The sequence below is a fragment of the Ischnura elegans genome, chromosome 5 (assembly GCF_921293095.1).
Source record: "Ischnura elegans chromosome 5, ioIscEleg1.1, whole genome shotgun sequence".
Classification (NCBI taxonomy): Eukaryota; Metazoa; Arthropoda; class Insecta; order Odonata; family Coenagrionidae; genus Ischnura; species Ischnura elegans.
Window position 1 is genome coordinate 96,849,601 of NC_060250.1, and position 12,232 is coordinate 96,861,832.

General features: G+C 39.2%; 1 protein-coding gene across 2 annotated transcripts in view; it reads right to left on the reverse strand.

The window, feature by feature from the left end:
• The window catches only part of LOC124159302 (bestrophin-4-like), a 54,465-nt gene that overhangs the window by 16,097 nt on the left and 26,136 nt on the right, over positions 1 to 12,232 (reverse strand). For both annotated transcript variants that reach the window (XM_046535033.1, XM_046535032.1), the window contains exons 7-8: positions 5,191 to 5,429; positions 4,911 to 5,036 (exon numbers count right to left, since the gene is read on the reverse strand). In XM_046535033.1, coding sequence (XP_046390989.1) covers positions 4,911 to 5,036; positions 5,191 to 5,429 — 365 coding nt within the window. The remainder of the gene's footprint in view (positions 1 to 4,910; positions 5,037 to 5,190; positions 5,430 to 12,232) is intronic.

Here is a 12,232-nt window from a genome sequence, read left to right on the forward strand (position 1 = left end):
GCGTATGGATGAGAGTTCATTTTGAGAACCGATGGGTTTTGTTTGTTGTTCCTTGAGTTATGCAAGTTTCCTTGCCAGGTTCAGTGCAATAGCAGAATGTACAAGGCTGTGGAGTTTAGTGATGATGACCTAACAGTATTTTCCATGCCGAGTGGCTTACTCCAAAAATGAAGCATTGCCTGTGGCCTCCTAAGAAGCAGGGATGGCTATCAAAACTAAACGAAAAGGCATAACTAGTAAAATTTCAATAGTTTTGTTCCCGGAAGCAAAATATAGAAACAAAATCAGAGTCAAAACTACTTCAGGTCAAAACTAAACTAAAATTCATGGGACGAAATGAAATGCAGATAATGTTTTGCACTGGAGGGACCACGTGCTTCATCACCTTCGAACGGTTTAGTTTCGACCCACACACCAAGTACGAAACTGTATGGTTGAATAAAGTAGAAGTTCGGTCTACCACCATTAGATGCATGGGACACTCATATTTTTACCACTAACAGGAAAACAGTGAACGCAAACTGGCCATTCGATTGTTAAGCTCAATGTTTAACCTCTCCACACGCATGTCAAACATAATGGGTTCTAACTATTCCCTCTAATCCCCCTAAGCTCAACTTCTGGGAACAAAACTTAACGATGAGCAGGGTTTTGATTAATTTAGTTTCATTTCCGGGTTGTAACTAAACTCCTTGGTGATTTTAATTTTGTGTGGGAACAAAACTAAACCTAGGCCTGGTATTCCCTCTGGATCGAAACGAAAAATTTTTGGTTCGTTTCACTTGCCATCCCTGCTAATAGGTTGTCCACCAGTTATGATAAATTGCTAACCAATGGAGAAATGTCAAATGAATTATAGTCTGACTATGCACTCTATAGGACATTAATTTCACTGGTATTTATATAATTGATATTTTATTCCAATACATGACACATTTCCAGTTATCTTGCAAAATTGCCAGAACAAGGTTATTGTGGTCCATGACTACTTACTGTGCACACAGTTGTACATTTACTTACTAAGAATGGTCATTTTATCTGATTTCAACAAAAATTTCTCTCATTCTGATGGATGACTAAGAATGATTATAGATACACATCAAATTTTTGCTGAGGGAGGCATAACCAATGGAAGCTTTCATTTGCTGCTTTTTCATATCCATTTGAACTTGCATTTCCAAGTATGTAAAATCATTTCCGATTTTACTTTGTGCAATGGCCACAAAATCTTGAATACTATCAGCGTACAAAATACAGCAGCACCTCTATTGACAGCAGAGATTAGGTTTTCACAGTTCTGCCCACTGATTCATGAAATAATTCAAGCAGTCCAGCGTACCTCATATATAAAGGTGTTATTATGGCAAGTATTAGAAATGCATAAATTAGAGATGCATCTCTTGCACAAACTTCTTCTCTTCCCCCCTGCCCTTCACCGGTCGCAAGTCCAAGTGGAACTGAGTGGCCTTGGTTTTCAGCATTAATCAGTCATCTGAAACCCTAGGTCAAAAACAAGCGGGAGGCGGGGGAGTTTCTCCCTTGGTGCCGTATTTTTAAAATACTCCTGTTTGCTTTTCTTACATGTAAGCATCGCGCCGTCACGTCATACCTCAGAGGTGAATATGGAAAAGATCGTGTGGGGTTTTTCGCTCAGGAGGGAGTGCTAAATTTTCTGCCACGAGTGGGCATCCCACGGCATTTATACTGAAAATTCTAATCTCAAATCAAACGTAGAGAAAAGCGTAGTGTTGAAGGACATTACCTGGTCAATAGTCAACATCTATCTTGCCGAGTAATTTCCATTACGCTGAGGACCTGATTTTTCAAAAGTCATCTACAGATGCAATTTTGAGGATTATTGCAACTGAAAATTATATTGGTGTCAAAACGTGCGGTTTAAAAAATTCAAACGAGTGTGTACATTGTTGGACTAAATGGTGGATAGATGAAATTGGAAATGCTTATAAGCGAAGAGCGCTGAAGGAGAGGTCAAGGGGAAGGAGTGCGCTCCCTCCGTCTTTCAAGCAACGAGGCTACGAGCGGAGGAGCAAGGGAAGAACACGTCCGATCTTGCATGTTATGTCGTTGCCTTCAAAGCGAAGGGGCGAAGGCGCAGCAATGTGATATATGCAGTTTGCATTGCCTGAAGTCTGTCTCGTTTTGTTTGAATGCGCTCATGCTATGCTTGTTTCTTCCAAAAAGGTCCTGTTTCGACTACGTTGACTATTAGTAGACTTGTTGTGATTATAAATCTTTGGGTCAAAAAGTTTAGAGCTTAAAAAAATTAAATGCAGTCAGATATGTGTCGCATTAGGTCTCATTCTTTTTTGAACCTCGTGCATGTAATGCAATCATACAATGGCTGAAAGCTATCGAGATATCTTCGAGCTTAGTAGGTGACTAACCTAGCACTTGGCCTCCAGAAACTGGGAGAATTGAAGCTGGTAAACCGAAAAAAGTCAGTTGGTGAGCAGTGGTAGGGATGAAATACGTTTCCATTGTCCCGTGTTACTTGATATTTTCCTATGAGTCAAGTGATTCATGGTCCGTGGGGTCTCGGAAAGGAATAAAAAAATGGCAGAGGCATACCATATATCATGTAGCTCACCCGGTTTTGCCTTGAAGGCAACGACGTCACTGAAGCAAGATCTAACTTCTTCATCCTTGACTCCCTCATTAGTAGCCTCGTTGCTTGAAATATGGAGGGAGCGCGCTGCTTTCCCTCCACCTCTCCTTTACACACTTCTGATGAACCACCACTTACACATGCTGAGCGGTCAAGCACCTCGTTGAACATAACATTAATGCTGTTTTAAATACTGTTAATTGTGTTGCTGATTGCACAGTTGCAATTTAATTTAATGATGTACTGATAAAAATGTCTTTCATTGTGTAGAAACATTTCTATTGAGATAAGGAGAACCAATATATGCCGTGTGCGTGCACTGTGGCATGAAATTATCACGAGGAAGAGCTAATTCCACCTCACCATACTGAAGCATTTTCGGGTGAAACACACCCAGTGAGAAATGGTTCATCGAATCTACGTCGAATCTTCGTCGATTCGACGACTATAGATCGATGTGTGGTCGATGTCGATTTTATTTGTTCAACCGACGATTTTTCGACGTGTTATTCTCATTGGTCAGCGGGGCCAGCGTGTTGATTGGCTGAGTGATGTTGTGACATAGCCTTAAATTTAACGGTGAGACTCTATTAAAACATATGTGACACAAATCATAAAGCTAAAATTAAATAATTATTTTATTAAATCATACACATTAGTCTTAATCTCGGAGAACATTCTTTGATTCCTTTTCATTCTGTAACTTTATCGGAAGCGCATGGCGTTGAAGCTTGAAGGCAGTCTCTACTAATCTTTGGACTCTGTCGCTCTGGTAAGCCGGTTGAAACCTGTGTCGGTTGCTGTCGGTGTTTCGATTCGTGTCATTTCGGTACCTTTAGCCTCGCGTCATAGATATATATCAACATCTCACATTTTTTCTCAAAGGTTTCTGATTATTATTGAAGATAAATACGAAGGACATGAGATTACAATTCACCATAATAAATTTGAAACATTCTAATTATTTCATCCTTCATTTGTTTAGACAATGCGAGCTCGAGTGAAATCCGTCGTTGGGGCAGCAATAGATGCTCTTTATTAGCCGAAAAGATGTATATTTCCGTAATTATTATTAGGAATCGCAAGTAAGAAGACGGTATCACGTCGACATAGAAAACACGTCGATGACATCGACATCGAAAACACGTCGATGACGTCGACGTCGAAAACACGTCGATATTCGGACCATATAGACATCGATCGATGTGTTGCCATCGACGTTTTATCGATGACTACTTTGACGTCGAATCGGCGGCGATTCGATGACTCATTTCTCACTGGGACAAGTCGGTATGCGATGAGAAAGTGACAAAATTCGGGGGAAACGTGCGTGAGGAAAATCTGAATTCAGTCGATGGCAGTGGGGTAGCCAGGAATTTCGTTAGGGGGGGTCCAAAACCAAGGGGAAAAATTTTTAAACAACAGGGTACAAAGTAGAGGGTTTCAAACTAATTTAACACCCTTCTTAATCGAAAAAACTTCAAAGAAAATTTTTTTTTTTCAAATAAATCTATTGTAAATTCATGATTTTTCAATATTTTGTTTCCTTGTATGAAGGAAAGTAATTGTGTTTTTATATTTCGGGGGGCCCTGACCCCTCCGACTTCCTCTCTCACTACGCCACTGGTCAGTGGTTTATCCGAAGATTTTTCCTATTTTCATTTCCAAACCCAAGCGTAACAGTTTAGCTCCTGAGCATGTAAAGATATTTTTAAAACCAACTTCAAAGCCATATATAAATATAAAAATTATTTTTAATTTAAAAAATGTTAAAATGTGAATGAAAATCTAAAAATCATTCCTTTGATTGCATGTACCCAGAATAAACAGGAATAATTACTTTGTTTAATAGGAGGAATTTGAAAATGCATTTGGATTCGAAAATATCCAATCCGAAAGATCCGGCTCCGAAAATCATGGATCCGATCCGAATCCAAAAAAAATCCTGGATCCGTCCATCCCTAGAGTAAATAATAATGCATTATTTGATTTACGTAAATCATAAAAATTACATGAAATTAAAGGGAAAGTTTGGAGTATTCGCACCACCTCTCCCCATCGTTAACCCGATAATAGGGAGTTTGCTTCATATTGAAGTAAAACTACCAAGGCATAAACTACCTAAGACAATTGAAACACAAGATAAACTCATAATCTGCCAGTAATTCACTTACTGAAACCACCTGTCTAGAGAAAATTTCAAAACAAACTTTTAAATTAAATTTCCAGCTCATAAAACTGATAGAACAATGAAATTACCAATTGGACATAAAATAATTATTACCTGTAAAAATGAAAATATTGGCACCACCAAATCCACCTCCATAAACATGGGGACTTTTGTGCCTTCAACGAATTGACGCCCCATCAATGTAGCAAAGAAGAATATATAAACTGCTAATGTCACCACCTGTTTATGGGTAATAGTTCATGAATTACCTTGGCATTACCATGAAAATATATGACCAACATTTAAAAATACAATGGAAACACTAATTTGTTCCTTAGATTTTGCCAATTAGTTTTCCTCTTAATGTTACTCATAAAATTGGGAAATATTTCACCTGAGTATACACTAATGGAATGCTAACCCAATCGTAACCTAGCATTCCACCACACCGTTCTCTGAAAACACAAAGATTATCAATAATGGTGTTTGTAGCAAAATCATCTTGAATTCTTCCTTCTCTCCTAGCACGAGTGACAATACTTGCAGCCCAAACCAGAGGCATCCAATACTTTGGATGATTTGTCTTTGAATCCAAATCCTCAAATATTTTCTTCTCATTTGGTTCCATAAAGCCTGAAAGAAAGGCATCATTGCTGGAATTTCAAAAAAATAATATAAAATGTAACACAAAAATTTTAAGTTTGACACAACGGTTAAAGATGTGACGAAAACTATGGAATACACAAACACCAATTTTGATGCTACTTAAGTAGGCTAGTCATTGTTAGCACATTATCCAAAAATCCCATGCGAAGAAGACACATGGAAAATGATGGGATACTTTTGAAGACAAATTGAAAACATTCTAGATAATCTAAGATTCAGGTTTACATGCCTACATAAAATTATGACAACGGGAAAACATAATTCTTTACTTAAAATCAGTCAAGAGCGACCGCCTCTATGTGGCCAAAGTTTGGGCTTTGCTCTCCAGCTGTGGCGCTGTATGCACGATTTGGACTGCTTGTGGCATCATTTGCTCAGCAGTCCATACCACCTTGTCTGGTATAATCCTCAAATTTCCAAAGGGGAGAATGACGCCTAGGCTAAAGCACTCGACCGGAAATCAGGGGACCCTGATTCGAATCCCAGTCAAGGCGAATGATTTTTTCCCTGTGGATTTTTCACACAATAGGTGCATTGCGGGTGACACCCGTAGAAGTCATCACCGTGGCTAGTCCCGGTATACTTAAAATGACAGGGGACCTTAGGAGATTCCAAATTGGCGACATTCTAGAGAAACAAAGATGCAGGAAGCATGTAAGGGACTAAAAAAGCTACTCCAGGGCAAATGCCAACATTCAATAACTTAATTATGAGGAAATACCACTCAAATTCTAAGAAAGAAGCATTGAAAAACATTAGTCAAGTTGAAAAATTGAAGAAGACTCAGCATTAAAGAAGGTATGGGGAAGAAAATAGGACAGGATGTGAACAAGAAATAATTGGAAGAGAGTTCTAAAAGTGGAATACATGCAGCAGCTGAAGAAGTTCTTGGTAGGAGAAAAATCATCAAGAAAAAAACCAATGATCATTCAGCAATGATTATGTAAATATCATTGAAGAGAGAAGAAAGTACAAGAATGGGAAAATTGAGGAAGGGCAAAGTAGTTACGAGAGAATAAGACATGAGTGTTGTCAGGGAGATGTACAGAGATGAATTTTCGTGTACTCGGAAAAGGTAGAAGCTGCCCTATATTCCCTATGTCAACCACCTGCTGATGATTTTCTGTGGTACAAGGGAGATAACTACTTGTCTGATCTCCTTGTTAAACCATTTTATTGTTTCTTGGTAAGAACAAATTGTTCCTAGAAGGTGAATGCCACCTAGACTTAACTTGGAGAGTGATACTAGAAAGTAATTCCCTGACTTCCAAGCAGAGCTACGTATAACTCATAACAAGTCCTTGATAGCATCTTTCTTCATAAGAATAATAATTTTAAAACCTGGCAATACTCGAGGAAAATGAGCTTGACATATTTAACAACAAGTTTCATGAGAGACCAAGATTGCAGGTTGTAGTATATAGCTAGTCTCATCATGGCCTCATTTTATGCATACATACTAGACTATGATGTGAGACCACTTTCAGCACTTAATTGATAACTTTTGATCATTGAGAAAATTTATTCTTTCAAATTAGATGCACCATTTACACTGCAAAAACACTAGCTCAACCATGAAACCTGGCCAGATGAAGCAAAGGTTGGTAAATTCCTCCCATCAGAATCAATTAATCTTCCCTTTTCACCACCACAGAACACCACTCTACAGAACATGGTGCAAACATCTATCAGTGCAAATATCTATCCATTCTTCACATAGCCAAATGGTTGTGGTCACACATCTGCAAACTAGCTTAACGAAGAAAAATTACTCATGGCTATACTTTCAAAAGGTTCAATGTTTAATCGACAACCTATATCACATAGAAATTCTGCAAAAGTGTGATCTGAAAAACAAATACTTTCAGCTTTTATGAACACTGGAACAAAAGGGGTGATTTAAAGTCTATAATTATTCCTGGTTACTTCTTTGGAAATCACCCTTGCAGAATTGTATACAAAAATAGTGGTGCCTCTATTTTTATCAAAATACAGTAAAACTTCGATTTTACGCACTTCGATTTTACATCAAGTCTCGTTTTTACGCAGCGGCACTCAAGTCCGGCCGGAAAGCATAGGGAATTGCAATGGTGAAACTTCGATTTTACATCTTTTCTTGATTTTACGCAGTTTTTCGATTTTGCGCAGCATTACCCTATCCCCGAAGAGGTCGCTAATCTTGATTTTACGCAGTCGTCTTTCGGCTTGTTTTGAAAATCCGACTGGAGCAATATGAAGTTAGGTTATTATTTCGTCTCAATGAGTTGCAAAAATGAATACAGGAACGGTTGAAATGACGTCGCGCTGTTGAGCGTGAAACTAAAAACATCGCGAATCTAATCTTCCCCGTGAGCCCTCTCAGTAATATTTCAGGCTCCATTACGAACGCGAATGTCGCTCTTAGTTCAAATTCGCCGTAGAAGGATATCGAAACCTAAAACACACGGCAATCGCCGTGTATGAGTAACTACTTATGATTAAGACATGATCGCTGGAGATTTTAACATTATCACCTTTCGTTTATTATTAGACTTATTGATCGACGCTGTTTATATCCAGAATTATGAGCTACGGAATATCTATCCCTAACGCAAGGCTTTCTAGAATTTTGCCAACGCTACGTTTTCCGTCGCCCCAGCGAAATATAACGGCGAAATGAGTCGTTAAAAATACTCCCGTGCCAAAATTTCGGCTTCCAAGGTGATCCAAAAAGGATAGTCGTACTTCTAGTATGGACATAAGTCGATGGTGATTCAACACGATGGTAAAAGCAGCATGCATTGTCTCATTCCCAGGCTAACCCCACATCTGCGGGACAAATGGAGGCGAGGTAAAATTGCTTGCTCTGCGCGCTTATCAGAACCGACTCAACTTGTATCTCATTGTCAGAGGGTTTAAATTAAACATGGTTGGAACATGAATAGCTATTAGCTCCGCTAGGTGGCAAGCGTTTTAACGGAACGTGAGTTAATGCCCTCTGAGAATAACTCGCGTCGTCAACCGTCATGTAATCATTGAAGTCAAATTCAAGACGTGAGTGATAAGGCTGTCCCTTTAAACTCAGAAATGGCTTAGTACCATTAAATCGAAATACAAAAAGTGTCCGGTGTTGTTACCAGATATGGGGAAGCAAAATATTACGTGAAGCTGAGTCACACGGCTTGTGAGTCGAAGGTCCCGGCGCTGAATTCGCGGAAGAATGCCGACAGAGAAGCTTTCCCGGTAGATTCAATCTACTAATGCTAAAATTTCATGGGGAAATGCTTTTTTAATGCGTATAAATTATAAAGAAGGAAAAATTTTCAGGACTATTAGTAATTTTTTATTCATCACGGGCGGCATGACAGCAGTTGCGCGGTCATTTAAATAGCTCACTTTAAAAAAAGTGATCTAAGCACCGGAAATATCTGAATTTCCGAATATCCCGGGTCCTGTGTGCTCCGTATTATCTATGGTATGCTATTTGGAGGTAACCAACAACTGGGGTCATTAGCGCCATGAAGTAAGGGCTGGGGGGATAGGAACCCTATGTTGGCATTAGCCAGGTTGTAATGATAAGCTCAAAAGTGACCAGGACTTAACTTCCCATCTGATGGACAGAGTGGTGCACTGGAAGTGCCCTCCACATTAGACTCAAGTAGGGATAGGGCCAACTCTGATAAGTCTCTGCTACTGCCAGGACTTGAACCCAGGCCCACAGGGTGTAAAGCCTTTGTGATGTATTAGCAAAATTTTGCTCCCTGTTAATGGGGTTAATTTGGATGACTATCCTCAGGTATCTCATTTCTTAAATCTCCAATCTTTGTTTGTCTGCTGGTGGTTAAACGGATATCCTGAAAACTGCTTTTAATGAGAATATTTTTGAAAATTAGCTTCTCTGCGACCATTTAGTATCACTATTCCGAGATTTCTCCTGGGTAACAAAGTAATCTTAGTGCCAGAAATGCTAGCAATTGGCCTTGCTTTGGCTGTTACTTTTGGCTCGATACGGCATTTCAACCATTTTGTTCAACCATGGGAAACACTGTTCAGGAATGCAACGTTGTTTCTCTTAAGGTAACACGTCATCTGTGGTGTTGCTTTTGAGTTAATAAGATTATTAGGCTTCATTTTCCGAGCAATAATGAGCAAGTGTTATCCTGAAAACTATACTCCTCCTCAATACCAACTCTTGATTTTACACACTTTGATTTTACACAGTGCCCATATTTCGGTCCCTCCAACTGCGTAAAATCAAAGTTTTACTGTAGTGAAAAACTTCAAATCCAAAGATCTAACAGTCATTGATCAAATTTAAATAGACTCTGAATTCTCCATTATAAAGATGCTGCAACCAAAGATAATAACTGTACAATCCGGAATCACAAAAACATTTGAAAGGGTATAGTGTTTAGCCGTGTGATGAAATATTTAGAAACACATTCAATACTCTCCTGGTACAAATCATCATGGTCCAATGAAAGGTGGTTCATCATCTAAAGCTCTTCATGAATGTACATATTATTAAAGAATTAAATGCAACTGAGAGTAAAGTCTGCCTATATAGGAGTGCATTTAAATCTCACTAAGGCTTTTTAGATTGTTCAATATGGAATTCTACTGGAAAAACCAAGGAAATATTGTGTATAGGAAATACAGTAAAACTTCGATTTTACGCACTTCGATTTTACATCAAGTCTCGTTTTTACGCAGCGACACGCAAGTCCGGCCGGAAAGCATAGGGAGTTGCAATGGTGAAACTTCGATTTTACATCTTTTCTTGATTTTACGCTGTTTTTCGATTTTGCGCAGCATAACCCCAGCCCCTAAGAGGCTGCTAACCTTGATTTTACGCAGTTGTCTTTCGACTTGTTTTAAAAATTCCGACTGGAACAATATGAAGTTAGGCTATTTATTCGTCTCAATGAGTTGCAAAAATGAATACAGGAACGGTTGAAATGACGTCGCGCTGTTGAGCGTGAAACTAAAAACATCGCGAATCATCTCAGTAATATTTCAGGCTCCTTTACGAACTCGAATATCGCTCTTAGTTCAAATTTGCTGTAGAAGGATATCGAAACCTAAAACATACGGCAATCGACGTGTATCTATGCGTAACTACTTTTGATTAAGACAGATGATCGCCGGAGATATTAACATTATCACCTTTCGTTTATTATTCGGCTTATTGATCGACGCTGTTTATAACATATTTATTGTAATTACAGTAGATGGTCGTTAATCCGGAATTATGGGCTACTGAATATCTATCCCTAACAGAGGGTTTTGTAGAACTTTGCCAACGCTATGTTTTCCGTCGCCCCAGCGAAATATAACGGCGAAATAAGTCGTTAAAAATCCTCCCGTGCCAAAATTTTGGCTTCCAAGGTGATCCAAAAAAGACAGTCGTACTTCTAGTATGGACGTAAGTCGATGGTGATTCAACACGATGGTAAAAGCAGCATGCGTTATCTCATTCCGCGGGCTAACCCCACATCTGCGGGACGAATGGAGGCGAGGGAAAGTTGTTTGCGCGGCGCACTTTTCAGAACTGACTCAACTTGTATCTCATTGTCAGTGGGTTTTAATGAAACATGATCGGAACTTTATAGCTATTAGCTTAACTCCGCTAGGTGGCTAGCGTTTACTTTTAACTGAACGGGAGTTAATGCCCTCGGAGAATAACTCGTGTCGTCAATCGTCATGTAATCATTAAAGTCAAATTCAAGACGTGAGTGATATGGCAGTCCCTTTAAACTCAGGAATGGCTTAACACCATTCAATCGAAATACAAAAAGTGTCCGGTGTTGTTATCAGATACGGGGAAGCAAAATATTACGTGAAGATGAGTCACACGGCTTGTAAGTCGAAGGTCCCGGCGCTGAATTCGCGGAAGAATGCCGACAGAGAAGCTATACCCGGTAGATTCAATCTACTAATGCTAAAATTTCTTTGGAAAATGCTTTTTTAATGCGTAAAATGTATAGAGGGAAAATTGTTCCGGACTATTAATAATTTTTTTATTCGTCACTGGCGGCATGACGGAAGTTGCGCGGTTATTTAAATGGCTCACTTATAAATTGTGATCCAAACACCGGAAAAATTTAAATTTCCGAATATCCCGGGTCCTGAGTGCTCCGTATTATCTATGGTATGCTATTTGGAAGGAGGTAACCGACAGCTGGGGTCATTAGCGCCATAAAGTAAGGGCTGGGGGGATAGGAACCCTATGTTGGCATTAGCCAGGTTGTAATGATAAGCTCAAAAGTGACCAGGACTTAACTTCCCATCTGATGGACAGAGTGGTGCACTGGAAGTGCCCTCCACATTAGACTCAAGTAGGGATAGGGCCAACTCTGATAAGTCTCTGCTACTGCCAGGACTTGAACCCAGGCCCACAGGGTGTAAAGCCTTTGTGATGTATTAGCAAAATTTTGCTCCCTGTTAATGGGGTTAATTTGGATGATTATCATCAGATACCTCATTTCTTCAATCTCCCATGCAATTCAACCATGTTGTTCAACCATGGGAAAAATTGTTCAGGAATGCAACGTTGTTTCTCGAAGGTAACATGTCGTCTGTTGTGTTGCTTGTGAGTAAATAAGATTATTAGGCTTCATTTTCTTGCCTCCAAATGAGTAATTGAATCTGAGAAACATATATCTGATGCGATTGAAAAGGATTCCATGCCCTTTACCATAAAACCTCACATATGTGACTTGATCTGCTTGCGGTTCTGGCTTAAATCAGAACTATCCAAAAGCGTATGACTAAGCCTTCTAAAAATAATG